Source organism: Triticum aestivum, chromosome 2A, assembly GCF_018294505.1.
Source record: "Triticum aestivum cultivar Chinese Spring chromosome 2A, IWGSC CS RefSeq v2.1, whole genome shotgun sequence".
NCBI lineage: Eukaryota > Viridiplantae > Streptophyta > Magnoliopsida > Poales > Poaceae > Triticum > Triticum aestivum.
This window is the reverse complement of record NC_057797.1, coordinates 47,455,450-47,477,848: the sequence shown is the minus strand read 5'-3', so window position 1 is coordinate 47,477,848 and position 22,399 is coordinate 47,455,450. Positions and strand designations below refer to the sequence as shown.

Genomic DNA, 22,399 nt, shown 5'->3' with positions numbered 1-22,399 from the left:
CAGTGAGAAGGGACACAACATAAGTAAATCCATCTCTTTGTGTTTTAGCACTCACACACATATGTAACAAACAGAACAGAAAATTAACACCAGAAGAAGAATCAATCTACCCTGAAGATACATCATCATTGGTTAATAAGAGCCGACTGGTGAGAAAGACGTGGTTTAGTTACCCTAAAAAAAAAGACGTGGTTTAGTGCCACATTGCTTAGCGAGAGCTGACGGAAGGTGTTTATATGCACAGCTCGTGACTTGGTGTTCACCAGGCAGCAAGCCTGGTAAGCTATTAAAAAAGCATCATGGATAATTGGCGTATCTGTAAGCTTGCTGGCAGTTCTCAGGGTATGATGAGCCCGATAGAATAGGTTTAGGCAGCCCAGCTGCTCTCGGGCCTCATCAACCCTGATCGCACAAAACTGCTTGACCTGCTAAACTGCTTCTTTATACATGATTCAGATCAGTTTTTGAGGGGCAAAATTCGTGCAAATACAGCCGGATTTCATACAAACTTGACCGAATTTAATACAAATTAGATGCAAACGGTTACATTTTGGAAATATTTAAATTAAAAAACTAAAACTATGTGCACGTACGGTCGCACGGAGCTACACTCCCACGACACGGATACACTACACTAGTCTATGATCAGCTGCGGCGGATCCCGCGAATCAACCTGTGGTTGAGTTGGTTAGGTGGACAGTGGTATCCCCAACCCACCAGGGTTCAAATCCTGGTGCTCGCATTATTTCTGGATTTATTTTAGGATTTCCGGCGATGCGCTTTCAGTGGGAGGAGACGTTCCCGTCGACGACGAGGCGCCTACAGTGACTTCGTAAATCTCAAGATGATATGCCGGCTCAGTCTCTCAAAGGTGCTCATAGGGGTAGGGTGTGCGTGTGTGCGTTCAAAGGGGTGAGTGTATGCGCATGTATATGAGCGCCTGTGTCTGTACTGATGCTCAAAAAAAAAGCTGCGGCGGATCCCTTCGTCACAGGATTGCCGGGAGTCCCCGAGGCATATTCTTCCCCCATATCGGTCCTATGTCTGGTTGCGCCGCTCATCGGAGTGTGGCGAAGAGGGTGCTTCGGCCGAAGGGGAAGGGTGCTTCCATGGATGCCCAAGTCACGACACGGATACACTACACTAGTCTATGGTCAGCCGCGGCGGATCCCTTCGTCACCAGACTGCCGAGAGTCCCTGAGGCATATTCTTCCCCTGTATCCCCTATGTCTGGTTGCGCCGCTCATCGGAGTGTGGCGAAGAGGGAGCTTCAGCCGAAGGGGAAGGGTGCTTCCGTGGATGCCCAAGCCAAGGTGGTCTAAGGTAAAGTAGAAACCAGTCAAGTCACCGGCTGTACAAGCCAGAGACGCGCCGGCAGTGGCCTTCCTGGGACCCAAGCGGCAGCGGCCTTCCGTGTTCTACTTTCCCTCGAAGTTGCCAGCGGACATGGCGCAGATGTGCTGGCCACCGACTCGTCGATCTCCTTCGCGCACCCGCCTTCTTTCTCTGTCTGCATGGCGCGGCTACACGCGCATGGGCGGTAGATGGTGCGGTCGTACACACTGGAGGGGCGGTACGACACGGCATCGTCCATGGCCGTGCCGCCGTGCTCCACTCCTTGCCGTACTGGAGCAACTCGCCACTCCTCCGCGAGCTGGCTTGGAGCAGCGAGTTGCTGAACCACGCGCCGGATTGGGGCGGCAAATTGCTCCGTCAGCCTAGGGGAAGGTGGAGCAGCGAGCTGCCTCGCTCGTATCCGCCGGGCTCGGCGGGTCAGCATACCGGCTTGTATGCCAGAGAACTGCTCTTCCTGCCCGTCGGATGCCATCAAAATATTGAAGAAAATGATGAAGGAGAAGATAGGAGGAGCGACGGAGGGGTGTGCTTTTTGCCCGATGCCTACCATCATTTAAATGGAGCGCGAATGGGAGGAGCTCGGCTAGCATTGCATTTAGTGTCGGCCCGCTCATGAACGGACGTGTGGCCGGAGTAGATTTTTTGTCTTCCACGCAAGGTTAATGGGGGCGTATAAATGCGGCGAGGAGGCGTGTTCAGCCGGGCGTGCAGCGGGCAGCGCCATCGGCCGACACGCCGCTTTGGTGGCGGAGGCAGTGAGAAGTCGCGTCTGCCCTGAGCCGTCTTTAATGCGGAGCGGCACGCTCTACAGCAGCATGAATGCGGGTATCGGGCGGGAGTGCGCATGAGAGGGGGAGGGTTTTTTTTGTGGGCCAAGGCGGTCAGAAGCGGGCTTGGGAGCGATCCGGCCTCCCGTAAACCTCCCCCACTTTTTGTCTCCGGTATGCGGGAGAAATCGCATCCGGACCGCTCCACGGACCGATACAGGTTAATGTTGAATGGCTTCCGTGGTCTGGACAGTCCGGCCTGAACTATTGCGGGAGGTTTACGGGTCCGCTTTTGAAGATGCTGCTTAACCTTACTCACTGTTTGATAAGGACGTTGACACTTTACGCACTGTTTGCCACACTGATAATAGCTAACAATGAACAAAAAGGAAATTATGATATTTTCAGGAACGTTCTGATGAGAACATATTGACACCATAAGACTATTGGTTCGAGAAGATTTAGAAAAGTCAACAATATTTTAAATGATATATTAACACTAATTAGCTATTATGTTTTTTCGCCAACACTGAAAATCATGACACAAATTTTGACAACATTTCTAGATACAAGAATGGATCATTTCATCTTGAAAGGGAAATCAAAATATTAGAGATTTTGCTACTCTAGTGAAATGAAGTAGACGGTGTTTCAGCGCCACTCCACCCGATGGATGGCGACATCTGTCAATAATTCATTCTATTTGTGAATACATGTGTTAAAGTATGATATGCATGTAGCTCTTTGGCTACGTTTCAATGAACATTACATATTTACCTCCTAGTTTTCTTCCTTGCTGCCCACTGCCCACTGGCCACTGCTAAACTAGGCTCTACTTATCACAGTAAAAATCTCCTGCAAATAAAGAAAAATCATAGTAAAAATCAACGGAGATAGTAAGAGTGACGATAAACACACTTGCCAATTTGCAACATCAGGGCATCTCCAACATGGACCCTCAGACTGCACACGTCTGGATCGCACAATCCAGACGTGTTTTTGCCATCCAACGAGGTCAAATATCCATCCGTTGGCCAGTGTAGACGTCATTTTTTCCATAAACCGGAGGGAGGAGGGGTTTGAGGGAATCCAGACCACTGCCATCCACGCCTCCGATAAACTTGGCCCACCCAAAACACTCTCCCTCACCCGTAGCAGTCAGCACTGCTCTAAAATGTCGGCACCGCATTCATGCCTGCCCAAAGAGGACACGACCTCTCTGGAGTCGGCATTGAAGCGGCGCGCCGACCGAGAGCGCCGCCCACTACATGCGCCTTCTCTCCGCATTGAAGTGACATTCGCCATCCCTGCCTTCCTCCATTAAACCGACGCGTCAGCTGAGAAACCTATTCCAACGCCCCGAGCAGCATGGCATCTGCCCGCTATTTAAACGTGGACATGCTCTGGGCAAAAGCTGCACCACACCTCCGCTCTCCATCTCCTCTATGCACCAAATCCGCCATGGCCTCGAGCTCTCAAGCCCCATGAGACGACATCACCGGCGAGCAAAAGAAGGAGCTCTCCGGTATTGCCGTCGGATGGCTGGCCCGTCGAGCTAGCCGGATACATGGTGGCTCTCCAGCAAGCTCTTCGGATGGCTGCGACGCTGACAAGCCAACGGAGGACAAGCCGACGCCACCCCCATCACTAGTTCAGGCCGGCATCACCATGGGCGAGGCGCGAGAGGACGATAAGGGCACCGTGGTGGACAAGCAGTGGCACACAGAGGAGCAAGTCGATGGCACACTCATCAGGGTGGACGTGGACGTGCATGAGCAGGAGGCTTTGCTCCTGTCCTACCGGTTGACGCAAGTTTACGATGGCATGGACGACGCGGCTAGCTCCAGATCGGTCGTGCCCCGCTGCCATGATGACGAAGTCGGCACGACCGTGGGTGCCACTGGCAGCGAGGATGAGTAGACCAAAGGAGGCCACCGCCGCTCGGGTCCCAAGAAGGCCACCACCACCGTTGCGTCAGGCCTCACAGCCGGTGACTTGCCCAGTTTGCGGAGGCGTAGTCCACTGTCATCGTCTTCCACCGTTCTAAAACCAACTGCCGATCTGGGCTTCACAGAGGCGGATGTTATTCTTCCCCTCCCATCGAAGCATATTCTCAAGGGCTCACGGCGCTTTGAAATGTATGCAACTACAGTTGAATGGCTCACATCAGTATGCACCCCCCCCCCCCCGGCGCGCGCGTTCGCGGACGACCTCGGTGTCCACTTTGGGGGTTAGCGTTGGAGATGCCCTTACCTAGGACCACCCAGCGACGACTACAAGCGCTGAAGCGAGCCTAAAGCGCGGTGTTGTCATTGTCTCTTCCTCGCCAGAGCCGAACAGTAGTTGTTGTAGTAGACAGTCGAGAAGTTGTCGTGATAAGACCCCATAGGACCAGCGCACCAGACTAGCATCCGCCACCATTGAAGAATAGATCGGAAGGATCTAACCTGAAGACACACGAACGTAGACAGACTATGACCAGATCCGAGCAAATCCACCAAGGGCAGATCCGCCCGAGACACACCTCCACATGCCCACCGATGATGCTAGATGCTCCACCGGGACGGGGACTAGGCAGGGAGAACATTATTCCATCTTCATAGAGGCTTCGTCGTCTCATCTTTCTGAGTAGGACACAAACCCTAACAAAATACGAAGGAATATCTAACGGAGCCCTCCCGCCAGTAAGAACCGGGATCCACCACGCCACCATAGCCCTAAGGCCACTGGAGACGAGGCGGACCGGCAGGAGGCAGAGGAACCCATCAAGGGTTGTGTACATCTCTATCCATATTCTTATCCAAGTAAAAACAAAGAAACACATTGAGAAGAATATATTTGGTTGCACCTTTTCTCCAACATGAATTTCATAACTATCCAGTTTTAGCATGCGAGTAATCGGGGTTTCAAGCACTATCAAATAAGCAAGTCTCAGTAAGGCTGTAATTAGGAAGAGAACAACATTGGGGTGGTGGCGCAGTTGGCTAGCGCGTAGGTCTCATAGCTAAACGTGAGTGATCCTGAGGTCGAGAGTTCGAGCCTCTCTCACCCAAAAACCCCACAGAGTGGTGACGAAAATGCTCTCTTGACAACTTGGGTCGTCATGCAAACATCTGATCTTCAGATGCCAAGAACAAAGAGCAACTCTGAACTTTGTTCTTTTCTTTTTCCTCTCCTTTTTGTGCTTGCTGGACTTGGGCCGTAGACTCGTAGTGCGCTTGTCTGGAGAGCTTGCAGCCGGAGAGCATGGCGGACAGAGCGAGCGCCGCGAAGGCCATGAAACCGAGGCAGATGGACGACATGATGGCGCCCGTGAAGATGTTGACCACTGCCGAGCTCATGCGGACCGTGATCGGGAGAGCCACCGCCGACGCCGTGACCAGCAGATACGCATTCATTCAGATCACGGGGCCGTTAGTGCGCAATTGTTGGAACTACACACACATGCGTAGATAGATACTCAGGCTAAGCATAACTTAATCTACTAGCTAGTCACCGCACAGCTCCGTAGCTGCATCAAAAATGGTGTGATAGCAATATTCTCTGCACTTCACCTGATCGCCGGCGATATCAAGAAAGCTGGCACCAGGGCCATATCCCTCGCATCCTGTGCATGTTCTGTTTCCCAGTTGTTTCGCCGCAAGCTCGATGCTTCTTCAGCTCCGATGTGCCGTTTCCTACAGCTTACTCTCTTCTTGTTTGGACACATGCGGTCTGTGCTTAAATGCCCAGTGAGGTATGCCCGTTGCTACGACACGGATGCGAGCAAATGTTCTGTGTCTGCTACCCCAAGATCGTGCCTTTCCTTGTTCTAGGGTGAACTCATCCCTCGCTCGACGGTGCGGCGTCCTTCGAGCCAGGACGAGGGGGTAGGGACCCTCTTCGGTGAGGGAGAAGGAAGGTGTGGTATCTTTCTGGTCCAGTGCAGGAGTTTTTGGCGTGTTTGTGGCCAAGGCAGTTGGCAATGCCATTGTCGCTGATGTTTCCTAAGGCGCCGGTGTTTCGAGCTTCAAGGGAGGTCCCTTCTCCAAGCGGTTCTTCATCTCTATCTTGTTTAGGTGCTTGTAGTTTGGGATTGTGTTGTAAGCTGTATCTTCAGCACCCATGTATCTTTGGGCCGCTCTTGTTTTATTTTCTTTGTAAGTGGCGTTGGGCTGCTCTTGTTGGTTGTAATTCCTGGCCGGTTGATGGCTTTGTTAATTCAAAGCCGGGCTCATTCTCGAGCCTTCGTTCTAAAAAAAGAAAGCTGGCATGGCCGGCGCCGCGCCGCATCCGGCGAAAGTTCCTCCTGCGTCGCAGAGTACACGAACGCCACCATGGAGACCACGAGAAGATACCTAGCAAATGGAGCATGCAAATCGCAAAGCCAGCGCCCAGCCCATGATCAACGGTTCAACACACCATGCATGCACACCCTCAACCTCAAGAATGGTAACATAACCGATCGAGCAATGAGCTATAGAGAGATGACACGCACGAGGAAGTCCATCCAGTCTCCGTGGCGGGTGGAGGCGACGAGCGCCATGGCCACGAAAACCAGGAGCGCGACGCCGGCGCGCAGAACGAGCCATCCTTGTATTGGTTTCAGAGATGAATCGCCGGTCCGGTCTGTCCACTGAGCTTCATCCAACCAGTATAGGCAAAATCGAACGTCTTTTACGAGCCGGGCAGACGGCCCGTTGGTCACCCGGTTTTATAGCACTGGGCTTTTCGGTTGTGCTGTTGATATTACTAGTACAATATACAGTACCGTTTTAGTTGTCGTAGGCGAAGGAACGTACAGTTTTTTAAGGACCACATCGCTTACCGAGAAGAGATGGCAGCAGTTTATATGCATGTTTCGTGACGTGGTGGTCACCAGGCAGCAAGCCTGGTAAGCTATCTCAAAAAACAACAACCAGCAGTCTAATTGGTTAATATATAGGCATGCAAGTAGCTCTCAGGGTCTGACGCCATGATTGTAGTACAACTTGCCATGCAAGCGGCTCTCAGGTGTCAATGTGCCCTGAGTGAAAAACTTGACATGCCACACACCACTCCGACATGGAGTGCATGAGCTTTTTTTTCGAGTTTCAGAAGATATACAATCCTGTTTACAAAGTAAATTATTATTTAAGTATAGATAGTAGATTGTTTTGGCATGGTAAGTTCAACAACAACAAAATGCAACGGATTTAGAACTAATCTTCATGTTAAAAATGTCGAACATGGGCATAATAATTCTGCTCACTGTTTTCTAGGGATCTCGCGACTTTTCTATGATTTGCCACAGAGAATAGCTAACGATGAACAAAAATTAAGTGACGTTATTCTCAACGACACCATGAAGAAAAATATATTGGCACCATAAGATTGCTGGTGGGAGAAGATTTGGAAATGACATGACATTTTAAAGGACCCATTAAAACTCATTTGGTATTAAGGTTCTGGTAACCACGGATTTCTAATGTTTAAAAATACGACGCCAATACACATCTGGCGTGTGTCTGGAGTGAACGATCATTCCCTCAGCAAGGGGGGAACAAAGAGAACACGCTCAATCGCTCGCAGATGCCTCCTCCCCGCCCCCACTGTGACATGCCACTACTGGGCTTCCCGAGCGCCAGCTTGCTGGAAAACAAAATTTAATGTCGAACAAGTGCGCGTTGAAAAACGTAAAAAGGACTCGAGAGAAAAAAATTACCACAAACCCCACCATCACCACTCCTCACGTTTACTTTGAGATTAAGAACACAAGAAAAGTCCAAAAACTATGCTATATATGCAATTGCCATGGTATGTATAAATTAATTGTAATGATATGTACAAATAACTTTTTGTGGTCCAGTATAGTGCCCAAAAAAAATTCATAGTAAAAATGTCCATGAATATTAAAAATGCATGTAAGTGTGATAAAAAGAAGTTGCCATGTTTTGTGGTCAAACAACTCCTCCATATCACCATATGTCAGAACTATCAAAAAAAAAAGTTGCCATCCTTTTGATGATTAATTTGCCACGATATATGTAATGAAACTACTACAAATCTACATAACTCCAACATAGAGAAAAAACACACACACAAAACACCCAAAAAATGCCATTATGTACAAAAATAAATGTTCTAAACAGTTTGCAATGTGGAAATTATAAATATGTTGTAGAACGTTTGACATGTGACAAATCCAAAAAAGTAGTCTAAAACTTGTCATGTGACCATAACAGAAGTGAGGATTTCCAAAAATTACAAAAAGAAAAGTGGCCTTGGTTTAAAAATTGTTATGGCAATTGTAGACAAACAAAAATCTATGTTTTTCCATGTGAGTAGTACACTTGATGGCTATCCAATAAAAACATAGTACAAGTGACATGACAAAATTTTAAATTTTTGCTCTATAGGGCATGGCAAATGAAAAAAGTACAGTCACATGAGAAATTTTCAAAGAACAAATCTCAGTGAACATGGCAACTGTGGATGTTTGCACACAAAAATGACACACAGCAAACTTTGAAAAAATAGTTGTTGACTTAAAAATCCTGGAAATTTGCCATGTGTGACAAAAAATGGGGAAACTGCAGGACATGGCAAATTCTAGGAGGGGGGGGGGGTCAAGGTCACATGTGCAAACTTTTAAAAAATGTTGTTATCTAAAATTTGCCATGGTAATTGTAGTGAAACAAAATTCTTAGTTTTGCCATGTGATTACTGCACATGATAGTAATCTTTTAAAAATATAGTACAAGTGACATGGATTTTCTTTAAAATCTCTATGGGGCAAGGCAATGAAGAAAAAAAATTATGGTTACATGGAAATTTTGGGATTTTTTTTCTCATTGAACAGGTAAAGTGTATATATTTGTAACAAAAATGGACACATGGCAAACTTACAAAACATAGTTGTTAACTAGAGACCATGGCAAAAATTTGGGGAAAATGAGGGACATGGCAAATTCTAGGGATAACATTGGTCACCGAAAGCAGGGAAACTTCACAAGAATGTTCATTGATTGATGGAAATTATCAGGAAAATGTGGAAATATAGGTTATAATTGCCATGAGATATGTTAGAAAAAAGGACACCAAATTGCCATGTTGTCAAAATTCACATTAGAGAGTCCAAAATTGGACATGAAGGATAAAATTTGTCATATTTGTACATCTCTCCTACTTTGGATGATGGAAAAGGTAGGAAAATCATAGCCAAGGAGGTGTTTGATAGCCGTCAGGAGGCCCAACCAAGCCCGTGCGGTGCAAAAAATTGGATGTTTGGTTACTTCGGCTGCATGCGATTCCTGGGAAACATAAACCTTAAAGCAGTATCATGCCAGGCTGAAGGGGAACGACTGAATCGGTTGTTTCTCCAGAGCCAAGCTTGCGAGAGCCACACATGGATCTCGCCTGCACATGTTGGGAAGCGCGGGAGACAACGAGACGTCTCATAACTGCCTCCCCTCTTTGATAACACCGCCCACTACGCATTCACGCCACACTCCATCTCTCTCCCACAACCCTTCGATTTCTCTGATGGTTGACCATCAACTGCGCCACCTCACTCCCATCGCTGTCGGTAACTCCAATCCACGACCGGTGGCTCGCAGACTGTGTGCTAGGTTCTTGTTATAATCTGAATGCTTGCTATGTTGTCGCTATGATCAAATTACTTGCTAGGTTATTGATGTGTTCTTGCTATGTGAATGCTTGTTTACTATCTTGCGATGATCAAATGTGCTAGCCTAGTGTTTCGAATGGTAACCTTAATATATGTGTTCAATTTGAATGGAATGCATGGTCAGAGTAGAAAAATTGTGCATCCATGATCCGAGTAGGACCAATGTGCATGCATGAATAGAGTAGGATAAATATGCATGCAATTGAGCACTGGTATGATGCACCGATCATGGCAATTGAAATTGGGCATTGCTATGGTTAGTGCATCATGTCGATGAAAATTGCCTCGATCAATGCATCATGGCATTGCTAAGGTTACCTACTCCTGTCTTCTGAACTCGCAAGGTTGTGAAGACAGAGTAGGGTACCGCTGGTCAAGGGGTCTATGTCGTCATTGGCGCGGAGGACACCGAGGACATCATCGCGATGAACAGGTGGCTAAAAAGGGCGAACATGCCAGGTAGGATAGCAGAGATGATGAAGCCTCTGGTGATTGGCCGCATACCAATGCCTGGCCATAAGCCAGTAGGCGTAGAGCCACTAAGGTTCACCAATCAAGGACGCTTTACACATTGCCATGCTCATCATCCCGACGAATAGTGTTGCGATGGCAGCAACGCGTTGGGAGCTCCTCCAGATCCCATAACCAACATCGCGTCGAGAGATTGGCCGTCAGGGTGGTCGTCTCGAGCTCCCACAAGACCTTGGAGCATGCCCCGGCAATGGGCATGAGAGATGCTGCATCAGCACCATCGATTAGCCACAAACGTCGGTGAGAAGAGGGAGAAGCTGTGCCAATTCCCCATTGCCACCGAACGGGAAGAAGGGAACAACGACTCGTGCTGCTCCACCAACTGCCATATCCACCCACTTCCTACAAGTCGATGGCAGCCACTTCTAGGAATCCTCTGGTGCTACTCCAGTGTGCTACTTTGTCCATGTGTTGATGCTCCGCCCACGACCGTGACCCGTGTCGCCGCTCCTTGTTCCCTCGAATCTTCCACCAAGCACCAGTTTATCCCATTTTGGTGAGGGGACGAGGTTTCTCCAGCCTGGAATTGGACATTTCTCGATCAAGATCTGATCTTCTCTCAATGCTGATCACACCCCCACCCCTTGCCCTCCTCTACCGACGACGACACCTTGCTCTCCCAGCACTCAAGATGACAAACGGCTACTTCCACCCTTGTGACCGCTGGGCAGAAGGAAGGAAAAAGTCACAACCCTTGCCGGCGACGAAGAGAACACACGCATGAGCTTGGAGGGAGAGTGGAATGGGGAGGGAGAACCGACTAGGGCGGTGAGGATGTTCTCGAAGTGAATGTGTCACTCTTTCTTTTGTCTCGCCTGCTAGTCAACCGAGATGTCGGATGTAGTCACACAAGCACGATAGAGAGCGAACTAATTTGGTAGGGTGTTGGCATTTTGTCCTTGCATCAAGATTCGTGCGTGGCATCTTGCAGACGTCTTTGCGTTATTTGTATAGCATTAAGTAAATTTATTATGAGAAAACACTTTTTTTAGAATTATTATGAGAAAAAACATTGGGGTGTATGCATACACCGTGCAGTCACCCTAATAGGGTTGCTAGTGGAGTATTGTTTTGGGAAGAACAGGGAGTCGCAAATAAGTACAGATTAGTAAGGTGGGCATTCGTAATAAACAAACACATTGGGGTGGTGGCGCAGTTGGCTAGCGCGTAAGTCTCATAGCTAAACGTGAGTGATCCTGAGGTCGAGAGTTCGAGCCTCTCTCACCCCAAAACCCCACAAAGTGGTGATGAAAATGCTCTCTTGACAACTTGGGTCGTCATGCAAACATCTGATCTTCAGATGCCAAGAGCAACTCTGAACTTTGTTCGTTCTTTTCCCTCTCCTTTTTGCTCTTGGATCTAACTAATTTCTTCTACACAAGAGGATTCACGAGCTTACTCCGAACTTTGTTTTTCTCCTGGATTTAACTAATCTTCTTCTACAACAGCCATGGATGGATGTCACGACTCACGATGGGCCGACTGCATGCTGGCTTGGCTAGCTAAGCTAGTCGTGCTACGCGTGTCTGGAGAGCATGGCGGACAGGGCGAGCGCCGCGAAGGCGAGGAAGCCCAGGACGATGGACGCGGCGATGGCGTCCGTGAAGACGTTGACCACCGCCGACCTCATGCGGATCGTGATCGGGAGAGCCGCCGCCGACGCCGTGACCAGCAGATACGCCACCGCCTGCATTCATTCAGATCATGGGAATGTTTCAACTTGCATGACAATTCATAAGCTAGCTATAAGTCACCGCACACGGAAGCTGCATCTAAAATGATCACGTGGTACACTATACTGGCCTAGGCAAGATTGTCTGCAACTTCACCTGGTCGCCGGCGAAATCAAGGAAGGTCGCGTGGGCGTCGCCGCGGCGCATCCGGCCGAAGTTCTTCAACGCCTGCGCCGCAGAGTACACGAACGCCACCACGGACACCCCGAGAAGATACCTAGCAAATCAAGCATGCAAAGCGACCGCCCAGCCCATGATCAACAGCTCAACACCGTGCACGCACACTGTCAAGAATGGTAACATGACCGATCGAGCAATAAGCTAGAGATGACGCGCACGCGCACCTGTACTCCTGGTAGCGGAGGAAGTCCATCCAGTCCCCGTGGCGGCAGGACGCGACGAGCGCCATGGCCACGAAGGACAGCAGCGCGGCGCCGGCGCGCAGCACGAGGACGATCCCGTTGAGCACCTGCGCCTGGTCGCCGCCGCCGACGTTGTGCGCCTGGCGCGCCCTGTCCCTGCTAGGCGTGAGGGGCGTCGTCGCCGTGGCAACGGGCGCCCTTTGGCCGCCGCCCTGCGACTGCGAGACATGCGGCGACTTTGGCTTCACGGCCGCCGGGGCCGGCGACTGGTGCGGGGAGAAAGGCGGCGGGGGCGGCGGGGACTTGGCGACGTAGTATTCCGAGTCCGGGGACGCGGCGTGCAGCTGCATGGCCATGATGCCTTAGCACGTAAGGGAACGAACGACGGACGATGGAGGAGCGTGTATAGAAGTATAGATGTCTCGCTCGCATGCATTGCATTATTTGCGCTTTGCGAAAGCTGGGCGGGGCGGGTGATTAAAGGGGCCGCCGGTCTAGGGATTAAAGCCAGGAGAAGAAAGTGAGGGTGGTGGCTATGGCTGTGGGTGTGACATGGCGCGCACTAGCTTTGGCTGGCTAGGTTGTTCAGCTGGCTAAGCAATGGACCGGGGGCTCGGGAGGGAAGGAAATAATTTGAAATGTGTGGAACCAACATGATGGACAAAAGGGGTATTGCTTAACGGGGTATGCAATCGCTTAAGAAAGCAGCTCGCACTTAACACGCGTACTTACGTGGCAGGCTGAGAAATCAATGGAATTATGTCCGTTATTAACACTAGCAAAAGAGCCCGTGCGTTGCAACGGGAGAGAAAACATAACACACGCTCTTAACTCAACAACCATCACTCAAGACCACAATAGGTTCATCTCTTTTATTTTTCCGAAGCATCATATTTGTGTTGCCGCTTATCCTCCTTCTCACCCTCGCCGGCGATGGCCTCGGTGTTCACACAAAACAACAAAAAACGTGTGTTAAATATGGTTAATCCTATGGCTTCTCTCTCTCCCTCTCTCCTCCCTCTCCCTCTCTCTCTCCCTCTCTCTCTCTCTCTCTCTCTCACTCGCTTTCTCTCCCTCTCGCGATGAGAAATCTGTTGTTTCCCCTGCGACATTTTTCAGAGATATGCATGTGTAGTTATCGATATTTTCTTTTCCATATATGGTTATAGTGGGGTGTTTATTTGCGATCAGGATCGCCGCCGGTATGAAAAAAAAAACGAATCTTGCGCTATAAATTATAAGTTTGCTTCCATAACAATATTTAATAGGTAAAATTAACATCATATTTAGATTCCACACATTTTTCTAATAAAATTTCATATATAATATGTTAAAATCGAAGTTACGGTTTAAAAAATACAGATAATTTAGAAAATCATTTGGTTTGACTCAAATATATTTCAAAATAATATTTAAAAATACTTAACAGGTAAAAATAATCTCATATCCATATTCTACATATTTTTCTAATTAAATTTCATATATAACACGTTCAAATCGAAGTTACGATTTAAAAGATATGGATGATTTTAAAAAGCATTTGTTTGACTTAAATATGATCCACGGATGAATTACCTAAGACATCAGGGGGGTTTTGAAAAATGTAAAATAAAGGTTCGGGTGTGACTTAAATCTGGATGGCGGGTTGATTTTAAAAAAAGACAGAAGTTTTTGTGTAAAATACAAAAATAACGATTTGTTTTAACTTAAAACAGGACTGCGGGTTGAATTCTTTAAAATAAAGGAACTTTTTCTGAAAAATGTCATGACGGATGAAAGAAAACCCAATTTACTTTATTATTAGGTAAAGATAAAGACTAGTACTAAACACTTCACTTTCAGAGTGACTGGACATACGGTCTCTATTGCATCCTTGTCGATCGAGAGAAATGGAAGTAAGGAGTGGATGGACTGGTTTACCTTCTCCGGTGCTACCATTTACTCTCTGCGATGTGATCTTAATTAAAACGCAGGGTTTACGCTACTCCTGGTTCTGCTCTTTACTAAAACATCTTATAAAAGTGTACAGAGGGTTGACCGGACAAGAAGCATGAGCAGAGGATTGAGGGGACTTTATGTAATCCCAACAAGAATTGGGTGAGGGAGTGGGGATTACCCAGCCCCCCAGGAAGGAGGGGTTGGTTGAATCCAATAGGAGTTACTTTCCTAAGGTTGATCATAATGGTGAGTAATTTATACTAGTGTCATGCATATGACACTAGTCTAAATTACTATCTTCATAGTGCAAAATAATAGAGTTAAATACACCTACAGTACACGAACTTGCACTGCGGAAACACTTTCACAGAAAAACTTGAAAATTGAGACAAATGGGTCACTAAACTTGCTTTGCGGGGACAAAATCATACAAATTAGTCCGAAACGACCACGTGGCGCGCCACGTCGGCAGGGGAGCACGAGCTGGTGGCTGGTTAGTTTGTAGAAACCTCCCTAATAATGTAAACATTGAACCCGCAGTCCTGATTGAGATTGAGCAGGGAAAAAATTATGGATAACCCTGTACTTATGCCAAAAGTCACATTGGCACTAGTAACCCTCTCCAAACCCCTTCGCTCTTCATCTTCGTGGCCTGTTCGTCTCCTATTCCGCATCGCTGTGGCCGGTTCATCTCCTCCGCATCGCCCTCACCGTGGCGATCACGCTGGATGGAGCCACGTCCTCGAGGCATAGGCGAATTTCCTCCAGACTACGGTAGGAAATCAAGTTGTCCCGCTCTCTGCTCCCCTCTTTGGTCATGTTCTGCTAGGGTTTTGATCAGGTGTGATCCTCGGTATTTGTGGCCGCGATATAGATGAAACTCTGGGCTTTTGTGGAGTTTTGGGGGGCGTGTGGTTAAGATTCAGTGTTTGATCAGATTTGGCATAGATGTAGTGTGTTTTCATGTATTGTGGTGTCCCCTGTTTTGATCAGAAATATATGTTGCATGCGGTGTTAAGCATGGGGTTCAGACTTGCTGTTAATATAGTGCGGTAAAGAAGAATATGGGTTCAGAAACCTTATAGATTCAAATCAGTTTCAGAAATGTGATATACTGTACTGCAGTTTCAGAATTGATATAGGTTCAGAATTGAGTGGCAAAAATTAGTGTACTGTAGTTTTATGTTCATAAACAATGCTTGATATATGGTTAGGGGCATATTTGGAAGTGCTGTTGCAAACCATTTTTCAGTAAATGATATGCATATTCATCAACAACAGTTAGCATTTTCCGTGACACGTAACAATCGTGTACTTCTACTTGCAGGAGAAAAATCCAATTTCTTTACAGCGGTGTTTGAACACAATGGCATATTTTGTGGGCTGGATGATAGAAGGACATTTTGGGGGGAAGCACTCAAGAGGAGTATGACAAGTGTGATGCGAACACATGGTCTAGGGATGTGATTAATTGCATATTGCAGCATTCGGGATATGACATTACTAGTCCTGAGCTACAAGTGTATTGGTTATTGCCTGGGAAGGACATCCTAGATGGCATGGTTTGTTTAGATAATGAAGAAGCAATTGCTTCAATGGCAAGGGCGGGCAGAGAAAACAGAAGTTTGCATGTTATAGTAGATGAGAGAAATCATGTGAAATCAGAATGGGATGATCTCATATATAGAGGCTGCCTTGAGCTGCCAAGGGTAATGACTCAAAGGAAAGTGCCAAGTGGATTTAGGCCCGGAGAAGGCACTTCTGGGAGCACTAGTTCATGTATGATGCTGGTGAATGAAGCAGAACCACATAGTTATGTCCATCGAGAACATGAAGAGGAAGCCGATAAAGGGCATGGAGAGGCAACAGAGGATGAGCATGGAGAGAGAGTAGAGGACGAGCATGTAGAGGCAGCAGAGGATGAGCATGAAGATGGAGCAGAGGATGAGCATGCCGATGGATCAGAGGAAGAGCATGGAGAGGACAGTGGCACAGATGAAGATTTTTATGAAAGTGATTATGATGTTCCTGATGGGGATGATGATCTATTTGTTCAGAATGTTGATGAGAGTGTGAATGACCACAATGAGCAGAAGGAATACATAGATGATGAAGATCCAGTGGAAGATGATGGTGATCTAAACTTGTCTAAGAAAGAGCTAGAAAGGTTGAAGTACTCTTTCAAGGCATTTAATCCAGAGGTGGACCTAAATAATCCAATTTTCAGAGTTGGACAAGTGTATGGTGAAATGAAAGAGCTTAGAGCTGCTTTGGTTGCATACAGTGTGAGAAACAGGGTTAAGATTAACAAAGGAAGAAATGAAGCAACGATGTTAAATGCATCTTGCTCTGCTGGATGCCCCTGGCTTTTGAAGGCGTCTAAGGACAACAAAACAGGAAGCATTGTAATTAAGAGACACAATTGCAATCACACATGTCAGAAATCTTGGGATGCAAAGTGTTTGTCAGTTAAATTTCTTACCGGTAAGTTCATTGAGGAGTTCAGAGACAACCAAAAGATGGACTTGGTGACCTTTGGTAACAAAGTTCAGAGAGAATTCAAGGTCAGACCTCATAAAGTCAAATTAGGAAGGGCAAGGAGAGCTGCACTTGGTTTGATACATGGAGATGAAGCAGCTCAGTATCAACAGCTATGGAATTATGGTAAAGAGCTGAGGAGGAGCAATCCTGGCAGTACCTTCCTTGTTAGCACAACTCTTGTTAAGGAGAATGAAAATGAGGACCCAAAGGATCATTTGTCATCGTTGTATTGGTCATATGATGCTTGCAAGAGAGGTTTCTTAAATGGGTGTAGGCCCATCATTTTTATCGATGGATGCCACTTGAAAAGTAGGTACAAAGGCCAGTTACTTACTGCTGTTGGCATAGACCCAAACGACTGCATTTATCCCATTGCAATGGGAATGGTTGAAGTAGAATCAAAATTCTCCTGGGAGTGGTTTCTCACTACATTAAAGCATGACTTGAACATAGTGAACACCTCCCCATTCACTATAATGAGTGACAAACAAAAGGTATTTTGTTCACCACTAAAATGTTGTTTTCAGTGTATTAATTTCTGCATTATAACAAATCTTAGTACTTACACCTGTGCACTTCTCTAGGGCTTAATAAATGCAGTTGGAAAGGTGTTTCCAGACTCAGAGCACAGATTTTGTGTTAGACATTTATATCAAAACTTTCATATGCATTTCAAAGGAGAGACATTGAGAAACCATTTGTGGGCAATTGCAAGATCAACAAATATCACAAAGTGGATGTTGAACAGAGAAGCAATGAGAGAGGACTGCCCTAGTGTTGTTGCTTGGTTGGAGAATAAACCTGAAAACCAATGGGTGAAAGCATTTTTCAGTGATTTCCCCAAATGTGACATCCTATTGAACAATATGTCAGAAGTGTACAATAGGTAAATTGCAGTAATGTGCTTTCTATTGATTTGCATTGTATTATGTAAACATTTAATCATTTATTTGCAATGCATTGCAGCTACATATTGGAAGCAAGGGAGTTCCCTGTGATTTCAATGATGGAATGTATAAAGGGTAAGATTACTGCTAGACATGAGAGCAAGCAGAGAGAGGCAAGAAACAAATGGACTGGTAGGATATGCCCAAAGATCAAGAAGAAATTAGAGAAGGAGATAGAACTGTCTGCAAGTTGTTTTCCTAGTCACTCTGGTTTGGGAGTATATTCTGTGATATCAAGAAACTTTACATACCTTGTGGATATTCCAGCAAGGACATGTGATTGCAAAAGATGACAACTTAGTGGCATTCCTTGCAGCCACTCTATTGCGTGCTTTAGGGAAGAGAGGATAGATCCAGAAGAAATGGTTCACAAGTGCTACACAATAGAGACATACCTGCTAGCATATGGGCACAATATAATGCCTATGAGAGATAGGGCTCACTGGGAGCAAGTTAATGGAATTGTCGTTCATCCACCGATTTACAAGAAAAAGATGGGAAGGCCACCAAAGAACAGGAAAAAAACACCTGAAGAAAAGCTACAGAAGGATGGCAGCATTGCACTGAACAAGAAATGTGTGAGCATGCATTGTTCAATTTGTGGAAAAGCAGATCACAACAAGAAGGGCCATCAGAAATTCATGGAGAGGGAGAGTGAGAGGGAAGCAAATGAGATGGAAGAAGAAATAGAAGATCCTTCCATTTTAAATGTAAGACATGTAATTTCAGGACATAGAAATTCATAAGTGTTAGTGTCATTATTCACACCATACTATATTTCAGGACATCAGGACACACATGGAGGACACAAAGCTAGATCCTATGCATGTGCCTTTCAGCATGGTACATATAATGAGGCAAGAGGTGAAAATAGCTATACACTGCTTCATATGTTCTCATATCCATTTAATTATTTATAATGACTTATGAATGCTATGTCTAAATTTTCATTAGGAGAGAATCCATGTTTCAAATGTCAAACCACCTGGTCCTTTGCCGGATATATCTAGATTTGTTGCTGATGCCAGGGACACCATTCCTGAGAGAAGAACAATTACTACTGCTACAACCAGACGAAGGAATGGGGGAAAAGGCAAAGGGAGGCCACTAGATGATGAAGAAACCATTGGTGCTACAAGCAGAGGAAAAAACAAGAGACAGAAAGCAGGTACTAGCACATACCCAGGTGATGGAAGCAATCGTGCAAGAGGGCCCAACAATGCAACAAGAGGAGGTTCAATAGCTGCAAGAGGTGGCCGAAGTGGTGGTGCAAGAAGGGGAGCAAATGCTACAATAGGTGGAGGAAATGCAACAATAGGAGGAGCAAATGTTGTTGGAAGAGGGGGAACAAATGCTACAAGAGGTGGACGAAGTGGTGCTGGAAGAGGGGAAGCTAATGCTGCACGAGGTGGAGGAAATGCTGCTGGAAGAGGAGGTGGTGCTGATGGAAGTGGTGGAACAGTTGGTGGAAGGGGCTGGTGCTATCTTTTGCTTGGAGAAGATGGAGAAAGGAGAGATGCATCTGTTCCAGACCTAAATGCTGCTGCAATCCCTGACCTCAATGCTCGAGAAGAGATCATTGTGACCCAAAATGCGCCTACGGGTCCTTTCTAAAGTGGGATGTTAGCAAAGTTCATCGATGAACTAGCTAATCATGTCGTAGTTCATGTTTGAACTTTGTAGGTACTTTATTTTGTAAGGTTCTAAAAACCTGAATGTTGCTGCATTGGTACTGCTATGTTATGGACCTGCTATGTTCAAAATGCATATATGCATGTTCTGAACCTTGCTATGTTCTGAATCAAATTTGCATTATGTCATCTATGTTTGTCAGCCGGCATGTTCTGATGGTTTCTATCTTAGCCGACATGCTCTGAGTGTTTCTTTTTTCTTTTTTAGGTAGGTAATGTTCTGAATTTTTCTAATCCTGAAGTAAATTTTGAAATTCATGAAACAACTGAAATTTTGTCCATCTGAAAACAGAGCATGTGCATGAAAAACCGAGCAAACATAGTTGTTTGCAGGTTTAGAAAGTACAGGTTCAGAACACATATTTTTTTTTCAAAAAAGGGGGACTCCTCGGCCTCTGCATCAGGACGATGCATACGGCCACATTTATTAGAAAGTAATAAGGTTCAGAACACATACAGAGGTGTCCTGCTAAAAAAAGTTGAAGAAATGTGACCTGGGAGTCCGAACCCAAGATCTGCGATTTAGAGCTCGGCCACGACGAGTAGGTCCTAGCTCGCGGCATGCAAAACTTCGCCGACGACACCGCGCAGCGGCCGCAGAAGCAGGACGCCGGAGTAGTGTTTCTGACTTTTGACTGGAGTACGAAGCTAGCTCGAGCACGACGTAGTTACAGCCCTGGAGTACGCACGTACACATAGGTGACTTTGGCGGCTCAACTTCCATGCTGCAGGAATCAGGGGGCGTCTCCAGTTAAGTGCATGTGTCTACAGGTGCTAGTTTCAGACTATCAGTTAGAGTTTCAGTTAACTACTAGTGCTAGTTTCAGTTTGTTATTTCAACATATAACAGGGACGTTTTTGGAAATATTCCTCCTGGAACGTGCAAGTCGCTACAACCGACGTGGCCTCCTATGTGGCCGTTTCGGACTCGATTTGTGTGATTTTGTCCCCGCAAAACAAGTTTAGTGACCCATTTGTCTCAATTTTCAAGTTTGTGTATGAAAGTGTTCCCGCAGTGCAAGTTCGTATACTGTAGGTGTATTTAACTCAAAATAATATGCTAGTAGTGTCATAGATTGCTTCATTTATTAGCTCATAGACTCATTTGCCTCGGAAAACGCTATGTTTACAGTAACATACTCCCTCCGTCCGGGTTTATTAGGCTTCTCAGCATCACAAGCATGTCCCCTTTTATAAGGCTCCGCGTTGGAAAGGTGCATGCATGCAACCATTTCATTGGTTGTATTGAAAGCTATTGTTGTTGGTGCCATGGCTGAAAAGTTAATACACTTCGTACGTGCTTTTTCATTGGCTGCATGCATGTGAGAGAGTGCATTGGGAGTGAAATAGAAGAATTAATGTGAGCAAATTACTACGTGTCTTGATCTAAGAGAAGTTGTCTTTGGGCCTAATAAATCCGGACGGAGGAAGTATTATGTTACCACAAGCACCTCTTTTCTTATTAAATATTTACACATAAGCAAAATTGTCATGGAATGTATTAAGTTACTAACTAACTTACCCCACTATGGCTAGCCTAACAACCAAACAAGGCCTAAGAGGGGGCAGTCATGTTATGTTAGGCCTCGAAATGTGTGGAACCAACATGCCAAGCAAATGCGGCGCCATCGTACAATGGCAGACGCACCAGGGTGCAATATTTACAATCTCGCGGTAGACTCGTGGAGGCATGCATTTGATTTGAAGCCATGATTGTTTGCTTTAAGGGAAATCTACCGCCACAGGTGTTTGAGCTATTTAGTGAGCGAAGCGGAAAGCGATTCATGAGCATGATTGAGAGTCCCCTGTCGCCTTGTGAATTTAAAACCAAGACAAAGGTGGCATCAGTGCCGGCACCCTCCGAGCCCATGAATGACAAAGATCAATGTAGGTGGGGGCGTATCAAGGTCAGGACATATTTTTTCGCAAAAAGAAAAAAAAGGTCAGGACATATAACAGTTGTTTAGGCGTTCATTATTGTATTTCTAAATACGTATGATTGATTTGTTGGTGCTCGAGGTTACAACTTAGGCTGGTCGTAATGGTAGTATCATAGCTAATACTCCCTCTGTTTTTATTTAGTCCGCATATTAGCTTTGGTTAAAGTCAAGCTTTATAAACTTTGACCAAGTTTATAAACAAAAATATTAACATATGCAATAACAAATCAATAGTATTAGATTTATTATTAAATGTACTTTCACATCATATAGATTTGTTACGGTAAAAGTTTATAATTTTTCCTATAAATTTGGTCAAACTTTACGAAGTTTGACTTCAGTCAACTCTAATATGCAGAGTAAATAAAAACGAAGGGAGTATCATGCATGCCAACTAGGAATTTTGATGAGGTGACATAGCATTAAATGAAGAAAGAGAGGATGTAGTATCATATCATGATACCGTATCATAATAAATGTTATGCTAATTTGTGTCATGCATGTCAATAAATAAAGTACTACATGATATTAATATATGATACTATGCATTAGGAAGGTAGTATTATACAATAATATCATATGCATGATAATAATATATGATACTCCTCATTACAACCAGCCTTATACAGAGAAAACTGGCCTTGGTGGCAAACCTAGAAATGCAAAAGGTGCAGGTTGCGTCCAATCTCCAAGAGGTGATCAAAGAAATTTGCAAACCAAGTCAAGGGTTGTATGATGTGTTACCCGAGGAGATATCAGATATATATGTAATGAATGCGACTTTTATGATGTGCAACTCGGCCATGAACAGAGCAATTTTAAATCGCAAATTACTTTGCGCACGACTGGTGCATGGACGATGTCCTGCAGAGAGCTTGCTGACACCGACGGCTTGATTAACAGCATCGTGTATAAATCGTGCATAAGACGTCCTGTGTATAACCA

At 45.9% G+C, this 22,399-nt stretch overlaps 2 protein-coding genes and 1 pseudogene across 2 annotated transcripts; 1 reads left to right on the top strand and 2 right to left on the bottom strand.

Annotated features, from left to right (window-relative positions):
- Positions 1 to 5,224: 5,224 nt before the first annotated feature.
- On the bottom strand, positions 5,225 to 6,923 carry LOC123191466 (CASP-like protein 4B1; annotated as a pseudogene).
- Positions 6,924 to 11,441: 4,518 nt separating this feature from the next.
- On the bottom strand, positions 11,442 to 12,856 carry LOC123184636 (CASP-like protein 4B1). Its single transcript, XM_044596727.1, has 3 exons — positions 12,380 to 12,856; positions 12,132 to 12,252; positions 11,442 to 11,989 (listed from the first exon to the last, which is right to left on the bottom strand). Exons 1-3 carry the CDS (start codon positions 12,751 to 12,753, stop codon positions 11,819 to 11,821), a joined length of 666 nt encoding a protein of 221 aa, XP_044452662.1. The 5' UTR covers positions 12,754 to 12,856; the 3' UTR covers positions 11,442 to 11,818.
- A 3,904-nt stretch (positions 12,857 to 16,760) lies between these two features.
- Positions 16,761 to 18,337, top strand: LOC123184635 (uncharacterized). The gene is made up of 3 exons (XM_044596726.1): positions 16,761 to 17,370; positions 17,461 to 17,762; positions 17,843 to 18,337. Exons 1-3 carry the CDS (start codon positions 16,855 to 16,857, stop codon positions 18,114 to 18,116), a joined length of 1,092 nt encoding a protein of 363 aa, XP_044452661.1. The 5' UTR covers positions 16,761 to 16,854; the 3' UTR covers positions 18,117 to 18,337.
- The last annotated feature ends 4,062 nt before the right edge of the window (positions 18,338 to 22,399 follow it).